This window comes from Belonocnema kinseyi, chromosome 4 (assembly GCF_010883055.1).
Source record: "Belonocnema kinseyi isolate 2016_QV_RU_SX_M_011 chromosome 4, B_treatae_v1, whole genome shotgun sequence".
NCBI lineage: Eukaryota > Metazoa > Arthropoda > Insecta > Hymenoptera > Cynipidae > Belonocnema > Belonocnema kinseyi.
This window is the reverse complement of record NC_046660.1, coordinates 38,524,315-38,540,708: the sequence shown is the minus strand read 5'-3', so window position 1 is coordinate 38,540,708 and position 16,394 is coordinate 38,524,315. Positions and strand designations below refer to the sequence as shown.

General features: G+C 24.0%; 1 protein-coding gene across 3 annotated transcripts in view; it reads left to right on the top strand.

Moving 5' to 3' along the window:
* Positions 1-16,394, top strand: part of LOC117171274 (histone-lysine N-methyltransferase 2C-like) — a 166,826-nt gene that overhangs the window by 129,666 nt on the left and 20,766 nt on the right. For all 3 annotated transcript variants that reach the window (XM_033358411.1, XM_033358413.1, XM_033358412.1), the window contains 3 exons: positions 1,507-1,947; positions 8,240-8,510; positions 12,541-12,767. In XM_033358411.1, the coding sequence (XP_033214302.1) occupies positions 1,507-1,947; positions 8,240-8,510; positions 12,541-12,767 (939 nt within the window). The remainder of the gene's footprint in view (positions 1-1,506; positions 1,948-8,239; positions 8,511-12,540; positions 12,768-16,394) is intronic.

Below are 16,394 nucleotides of genomic sequence, written 5' to 3'. Positions count from 1 at the left end.
TTTGCTGAATATTAATTTTTCTTTCTTGGTAATTTTTTTTTTTACTGAAAATTTAAGTATTCCAAGTTGAAAATATGTTTTAGTTAAAAATCTAACTATGTTATTAAAATTGGTCTTCTTTTGGTCGAAAATCAATCTTTTAGATTGAAATTTAACTATTTTTTTTTAAATTAATTTATTTTGGTTGAAGATTTATTATTTTAATTAAACATTGATTTCTTTAACTAAAAATTTAAATATTCCCTTTTTTTACGGAAGTTTTTTTTTGTAGAAATGTAATCTTTTCAAATAAAAATTTACCTGTTTGGTTCATGATTCAACTATTTCGTTGAAGAAAGTATTTTATTGGGTTGCAAAATAATTTCTTTACTGAAAATTCAACTATTCAATTTTTGAAAATTCATTTTTTTGTAGAAATTTCATTTTCTTGGTTAATAATTCAACTATTTGGTTAAAAATGATTTTTGTTTGTTTGTTAAAGGTTCATCATTTTAGTGAAAAAATAATTCATTTTTGTGAAAATTTAATAAATTTGTTTTAAAAATCGTTTTTTTTTTAGTCGAATTTTTTTTTATTCAAGACGTATCCATTCCATTTTTGCTTAAAAATTGATCTTTTTTAGTTAAAAATTTATTTATATGGTTGAAAACTTGTTTTTTCTTTTCTTTAAAAATTCCACATTTTGAACTAGATTTTTTATCTTTATTGACAAAAAGAATTGTGTTTGTTGTAATTCTTATTTGTAGGTTTAACTCAGTCGTTTTTGATTAAAAATGAATATTTTTTAAGTGAAAATATCAACTATTATACTTCTTGTGGCGAATTAATTTTTTTTATCGAAGATTAATCAGTTTGGTTGGAAATTTAACTATTTTTATCAAAATTCCTAACTTATGTTTTTGTTTCAAAATTTATTTATTGTTTTTTAATTAGTTTTATTTTATTGAAAAATAATTTTTTTAAATGACAATATAAGTATTCCATTTTTTGGCGAACATTGATCTTTTTTTATATAAATGTAATTGTCTTGGTTCAGAATTCATCTGGTTAAAAAATTAATCATTCAGTTGCAAATTTCTTTTATTTGAAAATTAATTTTTGCACTGAAAATGTAACTATTCTAATTTAAGTTGAAAATTTAAACTTAACTAAACTTAACTATTTTGAACTTAACATCAAATTTAAAATATTTTGAATAAAATTAATTTTTTCTTGTTTGATCATTAATTTTTGGTAAATGAAAATTTAACTCTTACATTTTTGGTTTAAAATGATAAAATAAATAAAATTCTACATGACCGTTATCACTAAAAGTGTTTATTTATTTTATTTTTTGTTATTAACATTGTTGATTTCCTAGGTGTGAGATTGTTTTAATACGAAAAAGAAAGATGTAGAACCGTCAGGAAAAATGGCAAATTTGTCAGGGAACTTGAGGGAATTTTGTAGCAACCCTCTGGTAAGTAAAAGTTGAAACCTCAAAACTTTTCTATTCTATTTTTTTAGATCTCAAAAAAATAAAAAGACGGCAATACCAGCAAAAGCGGAGACAAAGTCAAGGCAAGGATGCAGCCATGGGTGCGCAGAAGAAGCGTACGAAAAAGGAGCCGCGCTTAGAACAAGACTACGAGACGTTCATGGAAAATGTAATGATCCAATTGCGCCAGCTGCCACCAATAACCGTGGCCGAACCTCTCTTGAGCCGAAATTACGGTGTCTGTCCGATTTTTGGATCCGGCGACTTGTCAAAAATTAGTACTGTCAAAGACTACAACACGAGGACCGGTGACCTAATTGGTTCATATGGGAACGCGAAGCTCTCAGGTATTTCTGATCATTACAACACACAACCCTTCGGAGAACTTGAACCTTTGCCGCCGGTTCCGCCAGTTTCTACCCAAAGGGACTTCTACGATCGAGAATTTCCTCCCCTCAAACTCGACGACAGTAAGTCTAGAGAAATTAAACAAGCAGTGTTGGGAAGTAACGAAGTTACTCAGAATGGTAGTTCTCGTGTCAACTTTTTCGCAACTTACATTATAACAGACATCACACTCTTTTCCCGCTTCTAAAGAATTAATTGCTCTTTCTTTAGAACAAAAATTTGTATGATTTGAAAACATTGGCATATGATTCATTATAAATGACACCTTTTTTTCCAACTGCTTAGAATTCTTGAAAATTGGTAGATTATTTTTATCATTGGGAAAATATGACTTTCCATGAAATATTACACCGTGCTTTTAATTTTTTTTTAACATTTAAAAAACATGAAAAATACGTGTATTTTCAAGTTATTTTTAAGATATTCATGGATAGACTATTCATCAAGGTAGACATAAATTCGACAATTTAAATTTAATTTGAGTTTTCCATTTAAAAAATTGGTTTATTTCTCAACATTTTATTTTTTTTATTTTTACAGAAAGTTTTATGATTTGAAAACGAGCCACTTGATTCACAGAAGTTTAGAAATAATTTTTTTCATTAGAAAATATGACTCCGTGAAATATGACACCATGCTTTAATTTTTTTTAACATTTAAAAAACATAAAACATACGTATGTTTTCAACATATTTCCGGATTAATTGTTCATCAAGGTAGACATAAATTCGAATATTTGAATTTAATTTGAATTTTCTATAAAAGAAAAATTGATTTATTTCCCAACATTTTTTTTTTTTATTAATTTTACATAAAATCTTATATGATTTGAAAACGATGCATTTGATTGACGGAAGTTTAGAAATATTTTTTTTTCATTAGAAAATGTGACTCCGTGAAATATGACACCGTGCTTTAAATATTTTTTTAATATTTAAAAAATATGAAAAATACGTATGTTTTCAAAATATTTCCTAATGAAATGTTCATCAAGGCAGAAATAAATTCGACTATTTGAATTTGATTTGAATTTTCTATAAAAAAATTAGTTTACTTCCCAAATTTTTTTTCGAAATTTTTCAGAAAATCTTATAAGATTTGAAAACGTTGCATATGATTTACAAAAGTTTTCTTTTTATAGCGAGAAAAACTCTAGTAAATGCAATATGAATGACCATTTTTCCCACTTACCTGTAATTCTTGAAAATTGGTCAATTATTTTTTTAATTAGAAAATATGGCTTTCCGTGAAATATGACACTGCAATTTAAATATTTTTCAACGTTTAAAAAACATAAAAAATAAGTATATTTTCAAGGTATTTCCGGATGAATTGTTCAACCAGGTAGAAATAAGTTCGACAATTTAAATTTTATTTGAATTTTCTATAAAACCAAAATGAGTTTATTTCCCAACATTTTTTTGGAATTGTTACGGAAAATCTTATATGCTTTAAAAACGATTCACTTGATTCACAGAAGTTTAGAAATATTTTTGTCATTAGATAATATGACTCCGTGAAATATGACACCGTGCTTTTAATATTTTTTTAATATTTAAAAAACATAAAAAATACATATGTTTTCAATATATTTGCGGATTAACTGTTCATCAATACCAGAGTTCATCAATACCAGAGAAACCTGAAATTGTCAGGGAACTTTTATTTGCCTAGAAATACCCGAAAATGTCCGGTAATATTTTTAAAAATCAAGGAATTTGTTCGAGGGCGTGCTTACATTTTTTGTTAATTTCAGTATAAAATTGAATAAGAATTTTTCTTTATTTTTAAAAGCAGCTTTATATGATTTTATTGAAGTATTTTGTTGAAAATTCTTCTTTTTTGTTTCTTTGAAATTAGGTTTTCAACTGAAAATTTAACTATTCTAGTTTAGTTTGAAATTGTATCGTTTTTTGTTGAAAATTCGTTCTTTTTTATAGAAAATTCAAGTTGCAAATTCAACTCATGGTAAAAACATATTTTTATTTTATTCAAATGTTTGTGATGGAAAATAAAAATTGAAAACTCATCATTTTGTTTTAAAAATAAGCTATTTCATTGAAAATTTCTTTTATTTTTCTTTTGCTGAAAAATAATTCTTTTTACAACCAAATTTGTTGTCTTTTTGTTAGAAATTAATTTTTAACTTAAAATGTAACTGTTCATTTTTTGGATGAAATTTTTATTTCTTAGATAAATATTGTTTTTAAATGAAAATTTAACTATTACATTTTTGGTTGAGAATTTATATTTTTCAGATGAAAATTGATGTATTTTGTTGGAAATTCCTTGTTTTTTTTTGTTGTAGAAATTAATTTCCTTGGTTCATAATTCATTTTTTTGTTGCTGAACATTATTTTTTTTATTGGAAATTCAACTATTCCAGTTGAAGATTTATTTTTTTAGTTAGAAATTTACCTTTTCGGCTTAAAATTCCACTATATGTTTGGAAATTTGTTTTTCTTTGTTGAAAATTTAACTATCTTCCTGAAAATGCATGTATTTTGTTAAAAAATCTAATTTTTTGATAGAAATTTAATCTTCTGCTTTGAAAATTTATTTATTTTTTTAATATAACAAAGTACTTGATAGTTTAAAACCCTTTTGCTAACATTTTTATTCATTTTTTTTTAAATTTCGTCTTCCAGATGAAGATTCATCATTCTAGTTAAAAAGTTATCACTTTGATTGCAGTTTTTATTTTTAATTGATTGAAAATTGATGTTTTTTGCTAACAATTTAAATGTTCCATGTTTGGTTGAAAATTAATCTTTTTACCTGTAAAATCAATAGTTTGATTTCAATTCTGTTTCTCTTTACTGAAAAATCTTTCTTAATTGAAAGTTTAACTCCTGTTAAAAATTCGTCTTTTGGATGAATTTTACTGTTTTTGAATAAAAATAAAAAAAAATTTTATTGTAAATTCCAATACTTGATTATAAGTTCAAATATTTTATTAAAATTTCATTGTTTTAGTTGAAGATTACTGGTTTTATTTGAAAGTCCATCTCTGGTTAAAAATTTAACTATTTTGTTAAATTTTTTTTTCAATTAATTTGTTTAACTGAAAATTTAACGAACGGTTAATCTTAATCAAGTTTTGTTGTCTTTAATTCAGAAAAATGTTATGAATAAAATTAGTTGTGAGCATTATTGCGATATTTTTTCTAATTAAAAAAATTATTTAAATAATTCAATATTAAGTTTTCAGCGACCAATCGAAATCAATCGGTTCAAAGACTAAAATGGTTTAAAGCGTGTCCGCTTTAAATTATTAACATAAGATTTTAGGGTCCTCATCAATTTTACAAATATTTATTGATTTTATGAGTTGTCCTGAAATTAAAGTTTTTTATTTAAATTCAAACTCGCTGTAGAGTATTTTAGTGTTCAAACTGATTGAATTCGATTTGTCGCTTAGAATTTATATTAATTATTTAAATAAATAAATAAATTTTAAAAAAGCCTGTCTACGATTAACCTTTCTCGAGATATTGATAAATTTTAAAACGGAGCAATTTTTAAAGAAACAATTATTTTTATTTGATACACTTTGTGTATGTATTGATGTCAACATAAAATACAAATTTACCAAGTATCATGTGGGTCTGTTATCTTGACCTAGAATTTGGAAAAAAATCGTAGACTCGCTCATAACCCAGTAAGAAAATCCAACTATTTCTGGCTAAAAATTAATTCTTTTCAACTGGAAAGTTTACTATTATATTTGTGGTTCAGAATTCGTCTCTTTTGGTAATTTTTAAAAATTAAACATTTAATTATTCCATTCTTGACTAATAACAGACAATTCTTCTTTTTGGCTTGAAAATTCTACTACTTGGTTGAAAGTTTGAATCAGTTTTCAAACATTCTATTTTTTTTTAAGTTCATAATTTTACTTGAAAATTCATAAAACTAAAAACTTAACTATTCCATTCTGGAATTATAATTTATAGTCTTTAGTTAAAAATTCAACTGTTTGCTTAAAAGTTGAATTACTTTATTCGAAAATTATTTTATTGGGTAAAGATTTTGCTGTCTTGTTAAAAATTCGTTTATTTACTTTATTCTGCTTGTAAATGATTATTTTTTAACGAAAAATTAAACTTTTCCATTCTTGATTGAATAACGACCGTTTTTAGTGGAAAATTTAACAATTTGGTTTATAATTCATGTATTTTGTTAATAATTCGTCTTTTTTGCGGAAAATTATTCTTCTGGTTTGAAAACTGAACTACTTGGTTGAAAGAAAAAACTACATATTTTTTTAATTCATTTTATTATATTAGGATTTATTTGGTTAAAAAATAATCTATTTTGTTAAACATTCGTGGGGGAGGGGTTGAAACTTTTTTTTCTAATTATTCTAGTTTTTGTTTAAAAAAATGATAGTTTTAGTTGCAAACTCAATTATCTATTTGAAAATAAACCTTTTTTTGCAAATTCATATTTTCGGGTTAGAAATTCAACTTTCTGTTATATTTTATGTTGAGAATTCATATTTTTTATTGAAAATTCAGCTACCTGGTTATAAGTTTGAGTCCTTTTTAAAAAATTCTTTTTTTTTTTGAGAATTCTTTTTTTAAATAATTTTTTTAACTTAATATTTAAATAATCCAATTTTGCTTAAAAAATTTATCATTATTATTTGAAAATTCAAGTATTTGTTTAAAAACGCGACTATTTTGTTAAAAAGTTGACCTTCTTTTTTGGTAAAAAAAATCTGATCGTTTTATTTAACATTCGTCTTTTAGGCTTGAAGATTCAATGATTTGCTTAAAAACGTTACTGTTTTTTGCTTAAATTTAATTTTGTTCTTGAAAATTCGTCTTTTTGGTTTCAAAATTCAACAATTTAGTCACTTTTTTTTTTCTTTCTTGACGTATAAATGTTTCTTTTTAATTTAAACCTTTATCTTTGTAGATTGAAAATTCAACTATTTGGTTAAAAATTCTACTTTTTTTGTAAAAACTTCGTCCCTTTTGCATGAAAATTTATCTTTTCAGATTTAAAAATCAACTGTTTTTAAAAACATTTGACATTTTAGCTTGAAAACACAACTGTTTGATTGAAAATTCATATATTTTGGTAGAAAATTAAATTTTTGGGGTGAAAATTCAAAAACATTTTGTTGGATTCATAAAAAATTACTTTATTTCCCTTGCTTGAAGCGCATTTTGAGCTGTGAAGTGTGTTATAATTTTAAAAAAATTAGCCACTAGATAATAATTAACTTTTGATAAATTTTAGTTTCTTTGTAGCTTTGATCGTAGCATGTTTTTCTACTCGAATAAAAATTTTCCTACTAACAATTCTTCTATTTTTGCTTCTAAATTCCATTTCCGGTTTATTATAAATATAATTTACAGGCACTAATTTTATTTTTGCAGCTAATAAAGTACAAGTGAAGCGATATCGAAACTTTGATTGCACATATTCAAAAACGGATATTTTGTGAATATATAAATTTTTTTCTTCACAATTTCTGCTTCAACGCAATATTATATTTTTTACAGTTTCAAACAATTTTAGATGTGGAATTTGATCAATAATCTTAAATCAGACAAAAAAGTGAACACAAATAACTCTTACTTTAACTGTTACTTTTGTTGAGTAACTTTCCCAACACTGAATTCAAGGTTGTTACAGAATTTGTGAAAGATGGAGAGAGGAAGAAATGTTAACGACTCAAAAGAGTGAAAAAATATGGAAATATTCTTCTAGAAGAATTTGAATGATTTTAAAATTTGAAATCTGAAAATCCTCAACATTAAGTTAATATTTAATATAAACAATAGCTATAAAACCAGAAAGTTGACAAGTTTTTTTATCTTTCAGATGTTAAAAAATTTATTTAAATCAACTGTAAAAGCGTCTACATTTTTTTTAAGAACACCAAATGCTCAATCATTAATCATTAAATTAAAAGAGTTCTGTAAATCCAACGGTAAAGTATGAAGCTATTAAATTTTTTTTACAATCATAATTCATAGTCGAAAAATTTGTTTAAAAATAAATAAAAAAACAGATTCTGTAACAATCCCGGAAATTCGATCTAGTAGAATTGAATGGTAGTTTCTCTAGGATTTCGTAGGACTTTTGTGTAGACAATTTTCACCATCTTTGCATTCATACTTTAGATATTTATACTTTTGCACTTTTCGGCACCCTTCGTAAATAGAAAAATCTTTGCTTCTCACTCTTGAACGCTTATTCTTACAATCCTCCGTTCTAATACGTTTCCCTTCTTTCTAAAAACCGTATTGTTTGCTATAAATTAAATCTATGATTTAATAAAGTCATTTTTTAAACCTGATTTAATTTTTTAAACACAAATTTAATGTTTTATCGCAGATGATCGAAAAGACAGCATGTCGGCAACTCGCGACATCGACACACCAGATACAATCGTCAGTTCATCCTCCCCGGAATGTGTGATACCGCCAAGCATTCAAAGGTTTCCGGGTCTAAGATTAATTGACGATGAATCTGATGAAGATTCGGAAGCCGCAAGTCGATTTTCACCTCAGATTACGATACTCACCCCCATTCCGATTCGACCAGGAACGGGACCTTTCATAAAAAATATTGCTAATAACGACAAAGAGAATTTAGGAACTACTAGGTAGGAATGAAACAAGATTAAAATTTTTTTACAGGATGTCCAGCCATCTTGAAAACCTGAAATTCTCCTTGAATTTTTTTAAAACCTTGAAAATCTTAAAATCTCCTTGAATTTTTCATGAGAAGTTTGAATTTTAATTTTTGTTTTGCTTTTAAAACAGTTTTCGAGAGTTTGATCACTCGGTTTTTGAGTATACACCACATTTCAAAAGGTCACAAAATAATTCTAAAGATTTCATAATATCCTGAAATATTTCCAAGCTTTTATAAAAAGGATTCGAAAAAGGTGCGTTGACAAGATTTCAAACATATCACAAAGATTTCGAATATTTAACAAAGTTTTTCAAGGATTTAGAAATTTTAAAAATATTTTACAAAGATTTAAAATATTTTAATGATTTAAAAAGGTTTAAATAAATTTGTAATTTCGATTATTTCAAACGAAAGCAACAGATTTCACAAACAAATATTAAAGAAAGATTTCAAATATTTTAAGGATTTTAAATAAATACAAAAGATTTCAGAAATATTTCAAAGATTTCAGAAAAATTTCAGAAATATTTCAAATAGACGACAATATACCAAATTTCAAATAAAATTCAAGATTTTAAACAATTTTAATTTATTTCAAATTTGTTTAGAAGATTTCACAAAGATTTCGAACATTTTTCAAATATTTCAAAACATTTGACAAAGATTTCATGGATTTAAATGATTTTTTCAACATTTTAAAAGATTTCAAATATTTTAGGGATTTTAAATGAATACAAAAGATTTCACAAATATTTCAAAGATTTCATAAGAATTTCGAAAGATTTTAAGAAGGGTATTTTATACCAGTCTTCAAAGATTTTAAACAATTTCAAAAGGTTTAAATAAATTTGAGATTTCAAAAGATTTCAATTATTTCAAACGAACACAGCAGATTTCACAAACAAAGATTAAAGAAAGATTTCAAATATTTTAATGATTTCAAATGAATACAATATATTTCAGAAAGATTTCATAAAATTTGTCATAAATATTACAAAGATTTAAAAAAGGCACTTTGCATCAAATTTCAAAAATTTCAAATTTGTTTACAAGATTTCTACAAAGATTTCAAAGATTGATTTTACGAAAAATTTAAAAGATTTAGAATATTTTAAGGATTTCAAATGAATAAAAAAGATTTCGCAAATATTTCAAAGATTTCATAAAAATTTCACAAATATTTCAAATTCAAAGATTTCAAAAAGAGCACAGTATACCAGATTTCAAGTATTTCAAACGAATTTCAAGATTTTAAACAATTTTAATCCATTTAAAATTTGTTTAGATTTCACAAAGATTTCGAAAAATTGGGAAATATACCAAAACATTTGAAGGATTTCAGAGATTTTTTCAAAATTGTAAAAGATTTCAAATATTTTAAGGATTTTAAATGAATCCAAAAGATTTCACAAATATTTCAAAGATTTCATAAAAATTTCATAATGATTTTAAAAAAGGCACAGTACACCAGATTTCAAAGATTTCAAAACATTTCAAAGATTTGGAACGATTTCAAAATATTTTAATAGTTTCAAATAAATACAAAATATTCCACAAATATTTCAAAAATTTCATCAAAATTTCATAGAGATGTCAAAATAATTTCAAAAAGGGCCCAATACACCAGATTTCAAAGATTTCAAAACATTTCAAAGATTTTGATTTCAAAGTTTTCTAAAATCGTAAAGTAGACCAAAATACAAAACATTTCAAAAGTTTTTAAACAAGTTCTTATTTTTTTGTTTAGAAAGTCTCAAAATATTTCATAAAAGTTTCAAAAGGTAATAAATATTTCAGAACATTAAAAAGGTTATAAACAACTTTCAAAGGTTTCAAGAAACTGGAGAAGATTCCAAAAGATTTCAATAATTTCAAACGAACACACAAGTTTTCAGAAACAAAGATTAAAAAAAGATTTCAGACATATTTCAAAGATTTCATAAAGATTTAAAAAGTTTCACAAAGATTTCAAAGAATTCAAGAACAAAAATTTCAAAGGTTTTACACAAATTTAAAAAGATTTCACAGAAATTTCAAGATTTCACAAAGATTTTGAAGAATTCAAAAGATTTCAACGAATTCAAAAAGATTTCAAAAGATTTCAAAGTTTCACATAGATTTAACAAACTTTAAGGATTTGAAAGATTTTTCAAAGGAGAAAATATTCCCAAAGATTTGACATGAATTCATAGAAACAAATTAGAAAAGCCCATTATTTTTGGGTAAAAGATTTTTTTTTAATTACTATTATATTTATGGTTCAGTATTTATCTATTTTTGTTAGAAATTATACTATTTGGTTGAAAAATTAACTTTTTTTTTTAAATTGATCTAATTTGTTAAACATTTATTGCATTGCTTTAAGATTTAGCTTTTCTTAACTAAGAATTTAAATATTCATTTTTAGGTTGAACATTTTTCTTTTTTTATTGAAAATTTAACAATTTGGTTAACAATTTATCTATTTTATTGTAAATTCGTATTTTTCGTTGAAAATTCAACTGCAGGGTTGAAAGTTGAACTAATTTGTTAAAAGTTAATTTTAGTGTTTTAAGATTTCCCTATTTTTTTAAAAATTCATTTTTGTTTTGTTTGAATTTAATTTTTTTTTACCGAAAATGTAACGGTTCCATTATCGGCTGCAGGTTGATTGTTTTTAGTTGAAAAATGAACTTCTTTTTGAAAAGTTAATTTGTTTCACATTCGTTTTGTTCCTTGCAGATTTCATTATTTTAATTCAATATTTAACTTATTATTTTAATGTTGAAAATTCCTGTATTTTGTTGTAAATTCGTCTTTTGGTATACAATTAATCTTCTTGGTTGAAAAGTCAATTATTTCGTTAAAAGTTGAACTATTTTGTTAAAAAGTAATATTTTTTGGGCAAAAATTAGCCTCTCGGTTGAAAGTTGAATTACTTTGTCAAAGATTCATTTTTTTTGTTGATGATTCATCTCTCTGTTTGAAAATTTAAACTATTTTGTTGAAAATTAACTTTTTTAGTTAAAAATTAAATTTCGGGTTATAAATTTAACTGTTCAATCATCTTTTGTTAAAATGTAATTATTTTTTATTGAATTCTATACTATTATATTTTTGGTTCATAATTTATCTTTTTTGTTTAAAAATGCTACTATTTAGATGAAAAGTTAATCATTTTGTTTAAATTCCACTTTAAATGTCAATTTAAAACGTTTTTAAATTTAATATAATGTAGTAGCTATATTTATTTTATTTAAAAGAATTTATGCTCCTATTTTTGTGAAGAAATTAATCTTTTTTGGGTGAAAAACTCAACTAGTTTATTAAAAAGTCATCATTTTTTGGATGAAAATTTGTCTGTTTTGGTTGAAAATTCAACTTCTTTTTTGGTTAAAGTTTAAAAAAAGTTTAAAAGTTATCTTTTTTGGGTTAAAGATTCAACTATTTGGTGGAAAATTAACTTTTCGCTAAAAATTTATATTTTTGGGATGAAAATTGATCTTCTTTCCAGAAAAATGTTTTTTTTTTAGCTTGAATGTTTAACTTTGTTCTAAAAAATTCGTCTTTTCAGTTTAAAAAGAACTATTTAGTTAAAAAGGCAATTGTTTTTGGTGAAAGTTTATCGTTTTGTTTGAAAATTCAACTATTTAGTTAAAAATTTGTCTCTATTGATTTAAAGTTCAATTATTTGGTTGTAAATGCAACTGTTCAATTGAAACTATATTTTATTGTTGAAAAATGATCTTTTTCTGTAACAAAATTTATATTTTTCTACTTAAATTTCAACTATTTTTTTAAAATGCATTAAATGTGGACTTGAAATCTTACGCGTTTCTTATTGAATTTAATATAGTATCGACAGTTATTTAATTTAAAGAAACGATTCCCTTATTGTTCTCCTATTTTTTCAAAAAATCATTTTATTTCACCTGTTTTGAGAGCATTTTGTACGGTGAAGTCTGAAATAATTGACACAAGGATTTATTTTATTTATTTATAATTGCGTTTCTTTCTAGAATCGGAAAATCACCACCAGCTCCTTCGAAAGATAATGAAAATATCAACGTGACAGTGACATTAAATAGTCAAACAACGGATGATATTTTGGGAGTACTTAAGGATTTGGCAAATGTTTTAAACTGCCCGCCTCCCGTCGAGTACCAGATCACAGAAAGAACTACTACACCACCTAGTCAAAAATTAGGACTTTATAGGACTAAAGGAAAAGATGGAAAGGAAGGAGGTATGATTTTGCTATTATTTTTTAGAAAATTCTTACCAAGGTAGCCGCAAAACCTTCATTTTCAAAATTGCCGAACTTTGTCTGATTTTAACCCTGACTAATTTTTTATTTTCCCTGAACATTAATATTTAAAGACCAAAATGCATGCATCATTAAATTTGATTAAATCTGTAAAAATTGCGTAATTTCTCGGAGACTCGTAATTTTAAAATTCAAAGTTTTATTATTTTGTTAATATCGTAGTTGTAAAATAAGAAATAATTTTTATATTTTAATCTCAATCGTGTTTTATTTTTTACTGTATTTTTAAATTAAAATGTACTTATTATTAAAATTAAATTCAAATTAATTTCAAGCAATTCAAAAGTATGGTTTAGTAACTTTTAAATGAGTTTAGAAAAATTGCCGGAAATTCAAAAGAATTTGATGTTATACATAAGAATTAAAATTGACTTTAAAATGAATTTTAAAAAAACTAAAAAAAGATTTCAGAGTAGTTCCTAAAATTCAAAGGAATTTTGAAGAGTTTTAAAAACTTTCAAAGTATTTCAAAAAATTTAACATTTTAGGGTATATTTTGAAAGATTACAAGGAGTTTTAAACAGATTTAAATAATTCAAAGGATTATTAAAGGATTTAAATGATTTTAGGGTACTTTTTAAAATCCGAGGAATGTTTAAGAGCTTTAAAAAGTTTCAAGGAATATCAAAATATTTCAACGAGCATAAAATATTTTCAGGTACTCTAAGGCATTTTCAAGGTATTTCCAAAGATTTTAAGATTTTAGGATGTTTTAAAGATTTCAAGAAATTTTAAATTGAATTAAATAAGTTCAAGGGATTTCAAATATTTAAAATTATTCAAGGGAATGTTTAACATTTCAAAGAATTTCCAAGAGCTTTAAGAAATTTCAAGAGGTTTAAAAGGATTATACAGGATTCGAAATATTTGTAGGCTATTATTTCATCAGATATTTAAATAATTTGAAGCGATTACAAAGAATTTGAAATGTTTTTGGGTATTTCTATAACTTATAAGTAATTTGCCAGAGCTTTAAAAATTTTCAAGAGATTTCAATGGGCTTAAAGTATTTTAGGGTATTTAAAAAATTTTCAAGAATTTCAGGAGATCGCATCAGTTTTAAAAAAAAATTTATAATATTTTTAATGGATTTCAAAGAATTAATTCAAAAGAGCTGAGGGATTTTGTTGGAGTTCCAAGATTTGAAGAGGTTTTCTAATATTTTCTGCATTTAATTTGAATTAATTTAAAATTTACTCTGAACTCTTAATAATTTATTGTAAATTCTTTTAACTTTTTTTTGCAAGTCTCTTGAATTTTGAATCCCTTTAAATTATTGGAATACGCTAAAAATATGTAAATTAGAATCTTAAAATACCATGAAATATGTTACATCTTTTGAAATCTCTTAAAACGTTTAAAGATCTTGAAAATTCCATGGAATTTTGAAAAATATCCTGAAATTTTTAATATCCTTGGAAATGTTTTGAAATCCTCTACAATCTTTTGAAATACTTTAAAACTTTTTTAAGCTCTTTAAAATTCCTTTGAATTTTAGAAACTACTCTGAAATCTTTAAAATCCTTTGGAATATCTTCATATTATAGAATTCTATTAAAAATTCCTCAGAACATTTTAAAACACCCTACAATATTTCAAATCCTTTGAAATCTTTTAAAATATCGTGAAACTTTTAAAGTGCTTGAAAATTCCATGGAAATAAAAAAAATATATCCTGAAATCTTTAAAATTCTTTGCAATTTTAGATAATACTCTAAAAATTTTTTAATATTTTGGAATATCGTCAAACTATTGAAATATATTAGAAATATGTTCCTTAGAATCTTTTCAAATTCCCTGAAATCATTAGAAATCTTTTGAAATCCCTTGAAACTTTTTAATGTTCTTTAAAATTCCTTTGAATTTTATAAACTACTCTGAATTTGTTTAAATCGTTTGAAATACCTTCGAATTGTTGAAATATATTACAAATATGTTTCTTAGAATCTTTTAAAATACCCTAAAATATTCCAAATTCTTGAAACTTTTAAATTTCTTGAAAATTTTATGGAATTTTTAAAATATCCTGAAATCTTTAAAATCCTTCGCAATTTTTTGAATTCCTCTACAATCTTTTGAAGTACCTTGAAACTTTTTTAAGCTCTTTAAAATTTCTTTGAATTTTAGAAACTACTCTGAAATTTTTGTAATATTATAGAATATCCTCAAATTATTGAAATATATTTAAAATATGTTCCTGACAATGTTTTTAAATACCCTAAAATCATTTTAAATCTTTTGAAATCCCTTGAAACTTTTTAATGTTCTTTAAATTTCCTTTGAATTTTATAAACTACTCTGAATTTTTTAAATCCTTTGGAATACCTTTAAATTGTTTAAATATATTAAAAATATGTTCCTTGGAATCTTTTAAAATACTCTTAAATATTTCAAATTCTTGAAAATCGTTTAAAATTCCTTGAAACTTTTAAATATCTTAAAAATTCCATTGAATTAAACAAAATATCCTGAAATCTTTAAAATCCTTAGAAATATTTTGAAATCCTCTACAATCTTTTTAAGTACCTTGAAACTTTTTAAATCTCTTTAAAATTCCTTTGAATTTTAGAAACTACTCTGAATTTTTTTAATATTATGGAATATCATCAAATTATTGAAATATATTAAAACTATGGTTCTTAAATCATTTATAATACCCTCAAATATTCCAAATCCTTGAAAATCGTTTGAAATCCCTTGAAACATTTAAATATCTTGAAAATTCCATTGAATTAAAAAAAAAAAATATCCTGAAATCTTTAAAATCTTTTGCAATTTTTTGAAATTTTCTACAATCTTTTGAAGTACTTTGAAACTTTTTAAAGCTCTTTAAAATTCCTTTGGATTTTCGAAACTACTCTGAAATTTTGAAAACATTTTGGAATAACGTCAAATTATTGAAATATATTTCAAATATGTTCCTTAGAGTCTGAAAAACCCGCAAATATTCCAAATTCTTGAAAATCGTTTTAAATCCCTTGAAACTTTCAAATTTCTTGAAAATTTCATGGAATTTTTTTAATATCCTTAAATCTTTAAAATCCTTTGCAATTTTTTGAAATCCTTTACAGTCTTTTGAAGTACCTTGAAACTTTTTAAAGCTCTTTAAAGTTCCTTTGAATTTTAGAAACTACTCTGAATTTTGTAATATTATGTAATATCATCAAATTATTCAAATATATTAAAATTATGGTTCTTTAATCATTTAAAGTACCCTCAAATATTCCAAATCCTTGAAAATCGTTTGAAATCCCTTGAAACTTTTAAATAACTAGGAAATTCCATTGAATTAAAACAAAAATGTCCTAAAATCTTTCAAATTCTTTGCAATTTTAGAAACTACTCTGAAGTTTTTTTAATATTTTGGAATATCGTCAAATTATTTAAATATATTAAAAACATGTTCCTTATAATCTTTTCAAATACCATCAAATAATTTGAAATCTTTTCAAGGCCCTTGAATTTTTTAAATGTTTTTTAAAATTCCTTTGAATTTTATAAACTGCTCTAAATTTTTTGAAATTCTTTGGAATACCTTCAAATTAT